A 14,860-nucleotide genomic window follows, 5' to 3' on the forward strand; every position below is an offset into this window, starting at 1 on the left:
CGGGTAGTCTTTCTCGCCGCGAGATACTGTCGCGCCAATCATGTGCTAGGACTACAGTGACAATAAATGTACAGTCCCAATTGTTTAATATTCACCTTTCAAATGATTATTAGCATTGTCAAAGGTGAACTAGCTGTGAATTATGCTTTTGTTAGTAATAAGAACACTTAGTATCAAGCTATTGGTTTATTGGTTAAGTTACACTTATGGAGTATTCCGTATTGGATTTATATTATCCTTTAGCCGCCCACAAATAGGCGGCTCGTCTGCTCGTTTGCTATCACATTAAAAAAATTAAACGCTAAGAAAAATGCAATTTTTGTTTGCCAAAATGAAGATTTAAAATACAGGGCGGCTAGAGGTCATTATGCCATTCAAAATAATGCTGCACCAATTGTGAAAGTTGTGAAACATAATTTTGAATAGCAAAAGGCTTGACCTAAGTTTGGGCCTAAAATACTGTAGAATTTGAGTATGACCTATCTATAATCCGAGTGTCATCACTCATAATTGTGTTTTTATATTTTTAATTTGAAGCTAAATGTATAAAGAGCATTAGTTGAAAAGGAGTACATTTCGGAAATCGCAATTAAATCTAAAACTTGATGTACCAAATCTTATGGTAACAGTGGCGTGGCGACACTTACCGAGGAGTCTTTTAAATGTTACTCGAGTTTTAAAGTGTTTCAAGTTTAGTGGATACTCGTGATTTTCGCAACTATTCCGTTTCCGATGCACTTTGGAAATATATCAGGGAACTTGATGTTTCATAAGCCGTCCATTTTAGAGAGCTTTTACATTTTGTAATAATAAATATTTTTCAACTCTTTAACAGGTGTTTCAATTTTAACGTTCCATATATATTTCTTCAGGTGGACTGTAACAAGCATAACAAGCAATCAATACTTCATTCAAATCCTATCTAAGTTGATAATGGTAATAAATTTGTAAAATTTATCAAATCTAATCTTGACTCTTCTTCCTCGCGTTGTACCGGCTTTTTTGCCACGGCCCATGGGAGCCTGGGGTCCGCTTGACCACTAATTCCGAGATTGGCGTAGCGTAGGCACTAGTTTTAACGAAAGCGACTGAGATCTGACGACGACTGATCTGAGATTAAGTAGGCTCTATTGGGATTAATCAGTATCCTCACGATGATTTCTTTTACCGAAAAGCTACTGGTAAATATCAAATGGTATTTCGTACATAAGTTCCGAACTCATTAGTACGAGCCGGGGTTTGAACCCGCGACCTCCGAATTGAAAGTAGCACGCCCTTACCGCTCGGCCACCAGCGCTCAAATCTTGGCTAAAACAATTTTTTCTATGTAAGTTTTCCGCTAATCGTAGGTAATTGCATTCGTACGGTTCGACGGTGTATTCCCATTTGTCCCCGCCGGGTATAGTTAGGCATAGACGCTTCATATAAAGCATTCCCATTTGTCCCCGCCTTGTGTATGATGGCGGCGGCAAAGTGGAGCAGGGGCGGGGACAAATGGGAAAACACGAAATCGGCCACCAAACGAAATTTTTTGTTAAGTTTATCTATAAAGGAATTCAAAATAAAGTATACCTTGCAAATTCATGCTGCGTTATGCAACTTCGGACATACAACAGAGCGCCAACTAAGCCCAAATAAGTGATAATGTAGGTAAATAAGTAAACTATGACTAGGGAGCGGAGCAAACCCATGCTCTATGATACCCCCATAGTTATTTCATTTGTAATCTATGTTTTGACTAAGTTTCTGAACTTTATTGTGGTTATGCTTGCTCATTTTTCATTTGCAAGTTTTGTAAATAACGGGTAGACTGGTAGTGTCAAGTCACTGTCAATGTCAAGCAAGACAAGACGCTGACTGTTGTCATTGTTGTAAATGTCATCGATTTCATTCATTTGTATTCAAAGATCAAACTATAGTCTGGCAAATACAACTTCCCTTACGAAAGAACCAGGAAAATTATACTTATCCCATTCTTTTGGGTGTTAGTACGAGCGTAAGACAAATGCAGCATGATTCTCTCTATCTATGATTGAGATGAGACATCCTGGGCCAAACTGTATATTATGGATGGTATAGAAAGGATGTCAATCTCTTATGGCAGAATTGTTTCAAAAGTGACCAGCTTTCAGCTGTAAATAATAGTTCCTAATCTCTCCGGTGGCGCTAGGTAGGCTCCGAGACCAAAGAGTATTGTAATATATAGGAGACTCTATATATATTATACTACTCTTTGCTCTATGACATGAACCATAGAGGTATAATAATGTAGAGTAGAGATGAAATGGGGGAGGGGCAGCAAATAACCCGACCAAATTACGTAGGTTGTTTCTGGTATGTTGTCAGGAATGTTAAAACGTGTTTTTAATTTTGTCGCATTGCGTATGTTTTGTCCCTCACAGTCACACGGGTGCACATCTAAAGTTGGTCAAGCAAATCTTGTCAGTAGAAAAGGCGCGAAATTCAAATTTACTATGGGACGATATCCCTTCGCGCCTACATGTTTTAAACTTGCCGCCTATTTCTACTGACAAGATTTGCTTGACCGACTATATATAAAATACTAGGTGTACAGTATGGTCTAGGTACTTCAGTGTATGGTGGCGCCGCCTATTTACTGTTTTTTAATGGACACTTTCCATATATAGATTGACGTCCTTTCTATACCATCCATACTGTATGTTCAAACGAATGTTTTCGTTAGGTAATTGATTTTGTTATTCGCGACTAGAGCCGTATTTTAACATTAAGGTTTTCTTAAAAACCTTGCATTCTATAAATAATCTTAATCGGAAACTAATGAAAAAGTTGGTTGCAAAGTTTTATGCGTGGAACGTTTTGCTTATGTTTTGCTGTTATCATTTCCTTTATCACTTTGACATGACATGACAGTGACATTGGCTATCTAAGCTATCTAACCAGTGTCATTCTGTCATCTACGTACGTTCAAAGGGCAAACGGACTCCGGAAAATACAATTACATTTTTTAAATATTAATCTAGTTTCAAATCAGGTAGGTTAATTCTTGACATGAACTTCATTTTTTATTATTATATATTTACTTTGCATTTTAATTTCCCGTTGTAAGCTAATATAACCTTGACATGTTATAAAATTGTAGAATACGTAATTATTTCAATGAAAACTATCATAACGATGCCTATAGGTACCATAGGCATGTTACATGTTAATATCCAATTGTTATGCAAGATCAACGTTGACAAATTTTTATCTTTTCCCAAAACAATGCGAGAATAAAAAGTTTCTTTTGCTAATATAATAAAGTTAGGATTCAGATTTTTTGTAAGTGCCTTAATATTTAGTAATGTATTCATATTTTGTTGTTTTTTACCAAGCAGCTGTTTTTTTTTCAGTCACAATGGCAAAGCTACTAGCGTCACTAAAAAGCAAAGAGTTCAGGGATTACCTGATGAGGTGAGGATTGAACCATAACTTGGTTGTTAAATTTGACACATATTCTGATGCCAAACTTAGCTGCTAACATCACTTATAGCTTTATTTAATGGGTGATATTACTAGCGTAAGGAATTGATACAGCATTCAGCTCTGTAAGATAATCTAGTGAATTTGCCAACCACGTGGCATAAAAAGTGCCAATATTGTACAATATGACCTGCTAGCAATTACACACTGATCATAATCATAATCGTTTATTGCTACTCAGTAAGTAAGAATTATTTTTTATATTTCCAGTACACATTTCTGGGGTCCTATAGCAAACTGGGGCATTCCTTTAGCGGCCATTGCAGACACTCAGAAAGATCCCAGTTTTATAAGTGGGAAAATGACATTCGGTAAGATTTTGTGATAGTTTTTTCTATGTACTTATTATTTTTGCAATTGTTGGTTGCTATCACGATTGTTGTACTGATGTGTTGACTGACTTCAATTATTCATCTATGGTTTTTTAATTGAGTGAGTGTGATAATTAGGCAATCAATTGGGTAGCATTTAGCACTGTACAAAACTGACCACAATATTATTGTCAACAATTTATAAAGGGAGAAATATTATTTTTCTCAGTTTTAAAATATGAATCTGTTATATTTTAACTAAGTCAGTCAGTCATAATAATTTTATCTAAGACAGGTTTATTTATGGCCTCTCTAGGTGAGTGTAACAATAAATACCTATATGTGTTGTTATCTCAAGTGTTGTCTGTAGTGGCATTTTAGAATACTTTTCTGCAATTTTTCTACACATATAAATTACCGTGACTTTCTTGGCCTTGTTCTTTAAACCTAAAAAGCTTTTCAAATTGAGTAAGATTAATAGCATCAATAACTGTGTATGCCTGTATATTTTTGCCTGTGTCTGACTATCATGCTGTTACTTAACTAATTTGAATTGATAAAAAAAACTTTATGGACTTAGTATTTGAGTGGTTGACCACTCAAATACTAAGTTGTTGTCCATATATTGTTAGCTAATGTTCCTTAATTTTAAAATTTTTCGCCGATTAGTTAGGTCAACAGGACATTAGTAATTCCTTATTTACTAATCCATGGAATTAGCCACAACATATAACAAAACATAGACATTAATAGAAATGGTGTTCCAATCCAGAGGGAGAAACTAGGCCTATTTATTGGGGTTAGTCCGGTTTCCTTACAGTTTTAAAGTAGCTAAATAACAACCAATATTACCAACCAACCCACATTTTTAAAGACACTAGCAGTAATGTCCATTCCATAAGATTGTATCATTATCAACTCGTTTCGACCTTGTCCTATTTAATTGAAGTTCACAGCAAACACTGCATGTCTGCCTAGCTCCATACTTGAGCTCATTACTTTATTTACTTTGCAGTATAGTGAATGTTAATTTCCATATTATACAATTAAACTTAAGACCCCTTAGACTTCTGGCCACATGGTCCTACTACTTTTTCTAAAAGAGTTAGTTTTAGAAATTGTAAATGACATTAAGTTGCCTTTTTGTATATCTATGGAATCCTCCTAAGCAATCAATCGCCATATATAGTTTGTGAATTTTATAATTAATTTTCACAAGATAAAGTTGTAGTATGTAGTTCAAGAGCTATCAAGCTATAAGGGACCGAAAATTTCATCAAAGGAACATCATCTACTCTTCTCCACATCTACTCTTGACACTGATACTGGTTATCCTTTTTATAGCAGTGTGCTTTGCATAATAAAGATAACACTGATTTTACGAATAAAATTTATATCCACTCAGATAGCACGTAATGAATTTCCTTATCTTTATGTAGCAATAAGATCAGTGTACATTAATTATTGAGCCATTTAGGGTTTACTTTACATTGGACATTTCATACCGTTCGAATTGACAACCAAATTAGCTTGAACCTTAGATCATAGAGTAACTTATACTAGAGCGGTACTGTTATAGTAAATTTTGTAACCCCAGTAAATTCACTGCCATCTGTCGACACACTTTAAAACTAAAAATGAAGATTTATAAAAATACGATAGAATGTATTTAAATATAGATAAATGATTTTTTTTATTCACATTAATTATTTTTATGATTTTGACCCATGTTCTTTCACTGATATGCGTTAAAATTGTTAAATAACAAACAAAACCGTCAACGCCATCTATACGACTGTAGGCCAAAACTAGTAGCGCCCTCTGAACGAGAATCAAATTTTCTTGATTTTCGAGGCACGTTTTTTCCTTAGACTGTATCCATCTATTACGGAGTTATATCTATCTTTGCTTAGATGTATCAACAATTAAAGTTTGTCACCGTACAGACAGAGACTATATGCTCTAAAACATAAACGGATTATTGGATTTTTATGTTTACATAAATTTTATGGCGACATTAAAATCCTCTGAAGTACTTAACATAGGATAAGCAGGAGTCCCAACCAACCAACCCAACCTATCTTGTGGTACAATTGCAGCGCTGTTAGTTTCCCAAAAAACAAAGAGACAGACTACGTAAAGTTAGGTTCACAAAACGGGTGCGTCTCATAATATATACGCACTTTTGGTATAATTTAAATTTACAAACGTTCGAAACGTATAATAATCTATATATATAAACGTAAAAGTCCTGACTGACTGACTCACTTAAATCAACGCCCAACCCAAACCTTTGGACCTAGAGAGCTGAATTTTTCACAATAGATAGCTTTTATAACGTAAGTATCCACTAAGAAGGGGTTTTTCAAAATTCATCCCCTAAGGTGGTGAAAAAGGGGTTGAAAGTTTGTATGGAGATCATAAATTTTTTTGAGTGCGGGACTTGAAACTTCGTATAAAGGCATATTATTAAAATACTAAAAAAGTGATTTCAGCGTTTTTAAAAATTCATCCCCTAAATGGGTTAAAAAAGGGTTGAAAGTTTGAATCCATTAAAAATACTTTGAAACTTCCTAGAAAGGCATAATAGCCGATTACAAAAAAAAGTAATATTGACGTTATTGGAAATTCAACCCCTAAGGGGGTTAAAAAGGGGATGAAAGTTTGTCTTGGGGTTCAAATTTTGAAATATAAATGTTTATTAATTATAATAAAAAAACAAAAAACTCATTTAAGCGTTTTTAAAAATTCATCCCCCAAGGTGTTGAAAAAGGGGTTGAAATTTTGTATGGAGATCGAATATTTTTGTGAGTATAGCACTTGAATCTTTGTACAAAGGCATATTATTAGAATACAAGAAAAGTAATTTCAGCGTTTTTAAAAATTCATTCCTTAAAAGGGTTAAAAAGGGGTTGAAAGTTTGTATAGGGTCCAAATTATATTTTAAGCTAAGAGTCTGAAACTTCGTAAAAAGGTATTTCATTAAAAGAGAAGAAAGCTAATTTCAGCGTTTTTGAAAATTCATCCCTTAAGGTGGTGAAAAAGGGGTAGAAAGTTTGTATGGTCAAACATTTTTTTAAGTGCGCGACTTGAATCTTTGCATAAAGGCATGTTATTAGAATACAAGAAAAGTGATTTCAGCGTTTTTAAAAATTCATCCCCTAAAGTGGTTAAAAAGGGGTTGAAATTTTGTCGTGGTCCTAATTTTATTTTAAGCTAGGTACTTAAAACTTCATAGAAAGATATATAATTAAAAGAGATAAAAACTTATTTCAGCATTATTGAAAATTCATCCCCCAAGGTGGTAAAAATGGGGTTGAAAGTTTGTATGGAGATCAATGTTTTTTTGAGTGCTGGAATTGAATCTTTGTATTTAAAGGCATATTATTAGAATACAAGAAAAGTAATTTGAACGTTTTTAAATATTCATCCCCTAAAAGGATTAAAAAGGGTTTGAAAGTGAATCTATTACAAATGCTTTGAAACTTCTTAGAAAGGCATTGTATAAGATTCCAAAAAAGTTATTTCAACGTTCTTAAAAATTCAACCCCTAAAGGGGTTAAAAAGTACAAATTCTTTTAAGCTAGGAACTTGAAACTTAGTAAAGAGAGGTATGGGCACTGTGAATGACATCTCGCTTTGTGGTAGGGCACAGGACAGCGGATGTCATTCCAGATCTAGAGCAGAGCCCAACTGGGGAGGTACCTCCACCTTACAGAAAACCGCAGCCAAATAACACTAGACCCTACTAATAGTGTTGTGTTCCTGCCGGTGAGTAAGGTTGCCAGAGCTCGAGGAAGAGGAGTGTTAGGGTCGGCAACGCGCATGTAACTCCTCTGGAGTTGCAGGCGTACATAGGCTACGGAGACTGCTTAACATCAGGCGGGCCGTATGCTTGTTTGCCACCGACGTAGTATATAAAAAAGGGCATTATATTAAAATAGATGAAAACTGATTACTTACACCGTTTTTGAAAAGTTTGTATTAATAGTTTCAGGAGCGAATATTTTTTTAAATAGTGGACTTGTAAATCTTCTAAGAGGGTCGAGAGGGATTATATCGGGAACAATTTTTTTCAGTTAGGGTCTTGAAACTTCGTAGTTTGTGAAAGACAAATTTCATGCGTTGTATAATTATTAACAAATGATTAACCGTCCCTAGTCCTACTGATATCTTTTGCTGCATAATGTTCTATATTATAACGAATAAATGGTTTATCTATCTATCTATTATGCTCATGTAGAATAATAATCACCAACATACAAATACAAGCGTACGAAGTCGCGGGAAACAGCTAGTGTTTCATATAATTACCTAAATATCTATTTTCAATTTGTTTAACGTCAAAATAATATAACATACATTTTGTATATCGCCATTTCGACTGACAGACACATTGCCTAATCTCATTTCATATAACCATTATTACGTATAAAAATACTGGGAATAAGGAAAAAACATCTAAAGTACCTATCGGAAGTCTCGTCAGTAAAAAGGTTACTGCGACCCCCCAAACGAAGAAACTGCTATCAACAAAGTAGGTTAGGTTAGGTTAGAACTGCGGCCCCCATACAAAGAAACTGCTATCAACAAAGTAGGTTAGGTTAGAACTGCGACCCCCCAAACAAAATAAGTATGTATATTATGTATGTTATGTGTGTTATTATGTGTGTTATGTATATAAAACGAACGTTATGCTAATTAATATTTATTATAAACGATTTTATAGCTGCAGTTAATTCTACATTGTATAATTATACGTTATGTTATTAATGTTATTATGTATTTCGCACGTTATATATACTGAAACTTATATCAATATTAAAATGATCCAAATTGAAATTATATCTACTGAGCAATATATTATAAGTTTGTATACGTTCTATTACTTACCCTCACAAAACAAATAGGTACGTTATGATACGAGGGCGGTTTGATAAGTCAGTGACTTTTAGTAAAAAAAACTTCACAATTTTTAATTTTTAATCTCCGTTCGATTCGATGCATTTCGTCCAACGATGTTTCAGCTTTTGTAACCCCTCTAAAAAATACTTTTTGTCTAACCCTGAAAAATATGCTTCAGTTCCAGCTATGACTTCCTCATTTGATGAAAATCTTTTCCCACTGAGCCATTTCTTTACGTTTGGGAATTAAAAAAATCACACGGTGCCAAATCTGGAGAATAGGGTGGGTGCGGCAGTATTTCATAACGCAATTCAATTAATTAAGTTGTTGCGACTGCCGACGAGTGTGCAATGGCATTGTCGTGATGAAACAGTATTTTCTTCTTTGACAGATGTGGCTGTTTTTTTACAACTGCGTTTTTTTTTCCAACAAAGCAGCATAATAAACGCCAGTTATTGTTTTACCTTTCTCCAAGTAATCGATATAAATAACCCAAAAGTCCCAAAAGACAGTGGCCATTACCTTTCCTGCCGAATTAACGGTTTTCCCTTTCTTCGAGGCCCGATCGCTAGCAGAAGTCCACTGTTTTGACTGATTTTTCGTCTCTGGCGTATAATGGTGAATCCATGTTTCGTCCACCGTCACGAATCGACGAAAAAATTCATAAGGATTACGCTTCAATTTGGCTAAGCATTGCTCGAAAGTTCTTACGCGATTACGTTTTTGGTCGGCTGTCAGCAAACGCGGCACACACCTTGCGGAAAGTTTTTTCATACTTACAATATTATGTAAGATATGAAAAACTCGTTCAGATGAAATGCGTACAGTCTCGGCTATCTCACGTATCTTCACTCGACGGTCATCCAAAACAATATATCGTGGACTTTATTCACGATGTCATCAGTGGTCACTTCAATCGACCTTCTAGAGCGTTCTACGTCATTGGTGTGCTGATACGTCCAGAACGAAATTCTGCAAAACACTTTTGCCATTCCATGAGATGGAGCAGATTCCCTATAATATGTGACGTTTTCAATCAAAAGGTACCACATTGTCACTTACCATAAGGACGAAAATTGCTTGTAATTTTATACGAAAAACCTGCCAGAGCGTCCTTATGGCAAGCGACAATGTGGTACCTTTTGTTTAAAAACGACACAATTTTTTTTAACCGGTCTTCAGTCTCTTTGATGGTTTTAACACGTAAAAAGTAATGTTTAATTAGCACACGAACTGCATTTTCCTCCATTTTCCAACAATTTCCCGATCTAATCTGACATATTATCTTAACTCTTTGGTTACTGGCTGTTATTACAAAAAAAGTAATAACAGCCAGTAACCAAAGAGTTAAGAATTAGAATAAATCAGTACGTGTGTGAAGTTTATTTATTTATTAAGTCACTGATTTATCAAATCGCCCTCGTAAAATCCATGTTAAACGTTTAACCTATACCTAGAAAACTTCTTTGTGCTTTTTAGGGTTCCGTACCTCGAAAGGAAAAAACGGAACTCTTACAGGATCACATTGTTATCCGTCTGTCTGTCAAGACCCTTATCTCGGGAACGCGTGGAGATATCGAGTTGAAATTAAGACCATAATTATGCTCAGGTCTATTGTCCCTCCTAAGTTAGCGCAACAAAAGATACGGCCGTTTATGCCACAAAAAACGTATATTTCGACAATAGGTTACTTCCCGTTGACATAGAACTATGAAATTTGGCAAGTAATATCGTCATACACTACAAGTACAGGGAAAAATCTCAAAACTAAAATTTTGTAACAAAAAATTTTTGGACGGAACGGCACCTTCGGTGGGCGAGACCGACTCGCATTTCTCCGTTTTTATCTTATAAGTTACCATGTATGTTTTAGTTAACTTTGGACAATTAAGTAATAATTAAGTAATGCAAAGTCGTATCGTTCCGCAGCGCTGTCGCTGTACTCTCTCATGTTCATGCGATTCGCGTGGCGAGTGCAGCCGCGCAACATGCTTCTCTTCGCCTGCCACTTCACCAACGAGTGCGCGCAGCTCACGCAGGGCGCGCGCTTCATCAACTACCAGTATCTCGGCGACAAGGCTGCTAGCGAGAATAAGGCGGCCAGCGAGACTACTAGCGACAAAACTAGCGAGAAGACTAGCCAAAAATAAACATAACGAGACTTTGTCGCAAAAACGTAATCTTGCCAGACATCTGTGTAGTAGCAAAAATACCTGAAACAAAAATAATCACCTTTTTAGGGTGGTTAAGTTAAGACAGAGATGGACTTGGTTAGTTTTAATAATATGTCGACGCGTATAAAAATTACTTCAGTCCTCAAAATCGTCATAAATTAAATTGTTCTATCATTTTGCGTGGACTAAAGCAATTTTGATATGTATAGGTAAACATAAATGAACGTTACAGTTTCTTAGCCGAATTTGACACGTTTTATGCCAGTTTCGTTTTATTTACATCGCAGAAGTTACCTTAGCTATTTGTTATTATTTAAGATTTAAATACTGGGATCTTTAATGAGCAGTAGATAGTTAATTAGTAAGTAGGTAGTCATTTATGGCTTAGCTCTGATAACTTTACTACTACTACCTATTGAAACAAATAGTAATCAAGAATCAATTAGTAGTCTTAGTGTAAACTTGGTAACAATGTAGCCACTCATGAACGACAATATGTTTGTCGATTAAATAAGGAAGAAGTCTCAATCGCTTAATGTAGTCTTTGCCACAAAGATAAAACAATGGATTTTTTCAGAATTTTTAATTACGTTTTGGGGGTCGCTACCGCATTTGAAAAGTTTATAATATAGCGTAATTTTTGAATTTTCCTTGTGTGTGACAACAAGTCATAAAATAATACTGCTGAATTTTTAAAATAGTTTCATGCTTTAGAGATTTTGAGTATTGATTGATTTAGCAGTAAGGAATCCTAAAGCGTAACTAAAAATAGAAAAAAAGTGTCAGCTATGTTCACGTACCTATATGTATATATAGCAAGTTTATTTATTCACTAATTTACAATAAAGTGCCCGTAGCCGCCTCAAGACCTTTCAATCTGACGAGTCATATAGGCCTCCAGTTACTAAGACTGATCCTTACAAGTTGAAACCGAGTTCTTCTTGAGTAGGTATGTGTGGCGAGCTGCAAAAGTACCTAAATTCCATTCAGTAATCAGTTATTTATTGCTTTCATAGGTACAATAAGGTCTTACATTAGAATATTGAACAGCTATGAACCCTGTAAGGGCACTGCAAATTACGACTCTTAATAACTTTAATTCTTTAGAAACTTACTAGGTATCTAACTATCTATTCATAAAGTAGGTATGAACTTTTGCAGCTCGGTACACCCCATTATGTTAATTTCGAAGTGATAATTAAGGTAAATTGTGCTAGTGTAGAAACTGACACGACTCGATCCATTAATGATACGTACTGTATGTAGGTTGTATATTCTTTATGTTTGTTAAGATGGGTATATTTTTTGACTATTTATGAATATCGAATATTACATTTTATTGTTGATCTGTTTAAGATTGTTTTATTTATCACAAGTATAAGTACCTACATATAATGTAGGTACTCCGGTACTCTGGTTTATAACTCGTAACTTTCTCGTTAGTAATATTGTTATAAGGTTTGAAGAATTTTTTTTGAGTACAATAATAATAACATAAAAGAGGAAACCTAAACCCTAATCCGATAAGTACCCGGCCCAAACGTCCCCATAATACCAGCGGCGTTTCTCCGTTGAACCGCCAAAGATATACGCTGGACCAGGTAAGCACCAGACCTAGGATCACAACCCCTATCCCGCAAGCGCCTACCCAGATCCCTCACAAAACCCTTCGCCTCGGCACACCAAGGCCCAGCTGACTCAACAGCAAGAGGGACAAAATCATAAACCGGCTTTAAGTTTGAGTACTTGGCATGTTTTTGTCTCGCCGCATTCTCCGCAGCCCCCCAGCCGCACGTGTAGTCTGTGCAAGATGTGACGCAGCAAATGTAGCATCCCACAGCAGACTCCGTCCCTTAGCCCAAGGAACAAGGGTGAGACCGTCAGTCTCCAACACGCACGGCAGGTTAGCCGACACCATCGCCCTGCGAACGATATCGTTAATCGCATGATCTTATACAATTAATGAATCTTTGTTAAGAAATTTACTGCCACAGACCCGCTCTGGGCGGGTTCTCTGTTCGTAGGTGCTTAATGTATGCCTTAAATAAATAAAAAATAGTGTACCAAAAACATTTGTACACGCGCTTTGACGATAGAATACCTATCTGCGAGCACCTTATTTGTCGAATGTACATCTAAAATCTACCAACAGAACCAAAATTTATTCAGTGAATTACATTTTAAATTACGTAAATGAAATGAAGATTTCCCGCACAATAAAACGTGGGTGAAATACGCGAGGCGCTACGAATAACTGGGGGTAGTTTGAGTTTAATTAAAACTACCCATCTTAGTGTTAGCATTCATTAGGGCTACCTACCACCGACTTTATTCGCTTACCTATTCGGATATTATGCTGTATCTACCTATAGTTCTGTACCTAATAATGCGAATATTTTACATCAGGTGAACAACATAACAGTAGGGATTGCATTGGGCCAGAGTTTAACATTTATTTATATATAAATAATTCCTAACTAACCATAAGTAAACAATGCTAGATTTTATTATATTTATGTTAAGGTTGAAAATTCAATGAATTGACTCTTTTACAGTCCATTATTAATCTTATGGCGCGTGTATCTTTAACGACCCATGAAACCTAGCTGCTACGGGTTACGGCGTAGCAGTCGTAGAGGTGCCATATATAGAGAGAATTAAAAGTAAGTATGTCAGATGCCAAGCATGCGGAAATAAAAAATAACTAGTTTGAGCATGGGCAACCCTAGTTTTCCAACAATATTCACGAAAACTTTATTTTCAATTGGGACCCGGGGCGGTCAGAGTAGGTAGTATCAATTTCGCCCATTTTACATGCTCAATAAAAAGTCTTCTGATAGGTATAAAAACAACTATATCGTTAATGACATTTTTATTTACGACTAGCTGTTCGCGTGGACTTTTTTTCCAATATAAAATACACACTTTCAACCCCGTTTTAACCCCATTAGGGGATACATTGTCAAAGGCACTAAAATTATTATTAGTACTTTTTAATATTTTGTATTTCTACGAATTTCAAGTCCCTTGTTCACAAAAAATTTCGTTCCCGGTACAAATGGTCAACCCCTTTTCCAAAAACGCTGAAATTACTTTTCTTCTATTTTAATTTAATAGTTAATAATACCTTGTTACGAAGTTTCAAGTTCCTAGCTCAAAATAAAACTTTGACCTCATGCAAATATTCATCCCTTTTTTAACCCCCTTAGGGGTTGAATTTCTCAAAATCCCTTCTTATCTCTTGTACACATTATAAATGTAACCTGGTGTCCAAATTTCAACTTTCTAGCTTTTTTAGCTTTGTCTTACACACGCATCGCGCATTTATATATATATTAAAAAGCGAATATTTCTGCTTAACTAACAGGGGTTCTTAAAGGTATGTTTAATTTAATCTACCATGAGGACAGAACAGTAGAGACACATAGATATGACGTAAACGACAAGTTCTTAAAACTTGCCTTTTCTTGCGAGTTTGCTCAACGTTTAAGATAGTTAAGTACTCGTACCTAATTATACATTAGCATTATATGTGTTTTACGCCAATCAAATTCTTCATTATTTTCCAGAAAAAATAAATCGTTAAATTACGAACGAAGAACTACTCGAGAGCCGGAACTGGAAAGTTTTTAGTATGGACGGAGCGCGAGCTAGCGTTTCCTCAGCCTTTTACTGGGAACTCAACACTTAAACTTAAGTACTCGAGTCGAAGTAAAATGTCACAAGATTAGATACTTTCACAAGTGCTCTTCTTCGCATTCACCAACGCGACGATCATTACCGCGACCATTTTGCACACAGTTCGCATTTATTCGACCTTAAACTACCCTCGTTGTCCATCCTGTCCATATTCCGAAAACAAACATATTAAGAGCGCACATTACCGATCCCTATATATATTTCTACTTCCCTCTAATACAGTTTTTCCCGCCTATCAAAGTTGTCATTCTTGAACGGTTAAGTGAC

General features: G+C 35.5%; 1 protein-coding gene across 1 annotated transcript; it reads left to right on the top strand.

Annotated features, from left to right (window-relative positions):
- Positions 1 to 2,875: 2,875 nt before the first annotated feature.
- LOC134754415 (mitochondrial pyruvate carrier 1) lies at positions 2,876 to 12,249 on the top strand. The gene is made up of 4 exons (XM_063690739.1): positions 2,876 to 3,013; positions 3,375 to 3,435; positions 3,715 to 3,815; positions 10,650 to 12,249. The coding sequence occupies exons 2-4, from the start codon at positions 3,380 to 3,382 to the stop codon at positions 10,868 to 10,870; spliced, it is 378 nt and encodes a 125-aa protein (XP_063546809.1). The 5' UTR covers positions 2,876 to 3,013; positions 3,375 to 3,379; the 3' UTR covers positions 10,871 to 12,249.
- Positions 12,250 to 14,860: the final 2,611 nt, after the last annotated feature.

The sequence above is a fragment of the Cydia strobilella genome, chromosome 2 (genome assembly GCF_947568885.1).
Source record: "Cydia strobilella chromosome 2, ilCydStro3.1, whole genome shotgun sequence".
NCBI classification, from domain to species: domain Eukaryota; kingdom Metazoa; phylum Arthropoda; class Insecta; order Lepidoptera; family Tortricidae; genus Cydia; species Cydia strobilella.

What these genes read in the sequence shown, in the direction of transcription:
- LOC134754415 (XM_063690739.1), top strand. Translation starts at nt 3,380, where the DNA reads ATGGCAAAGCTACTAGCGTCACTAAAAAGCAAAGAGTTCAGGGATTAC. An exon ending in TTCAGGGATTACCTGATGAG is followed by an intron (nt 3,436 to 3,714) that starts GTGAGGATTGAA and finishes TTATATTTCCAG; the next exon opens with TACACATTTCTGGGGTCCTA. An exon ending in AAGTGGGAAAATGACATTCG is followed by an intron (nt 3,816 to 10,649) that starts GTAAGATTTTGT and finishes ATCGTTCCGCAG; the next exon opens with CGCTGTCGCTGTACTCTCTC.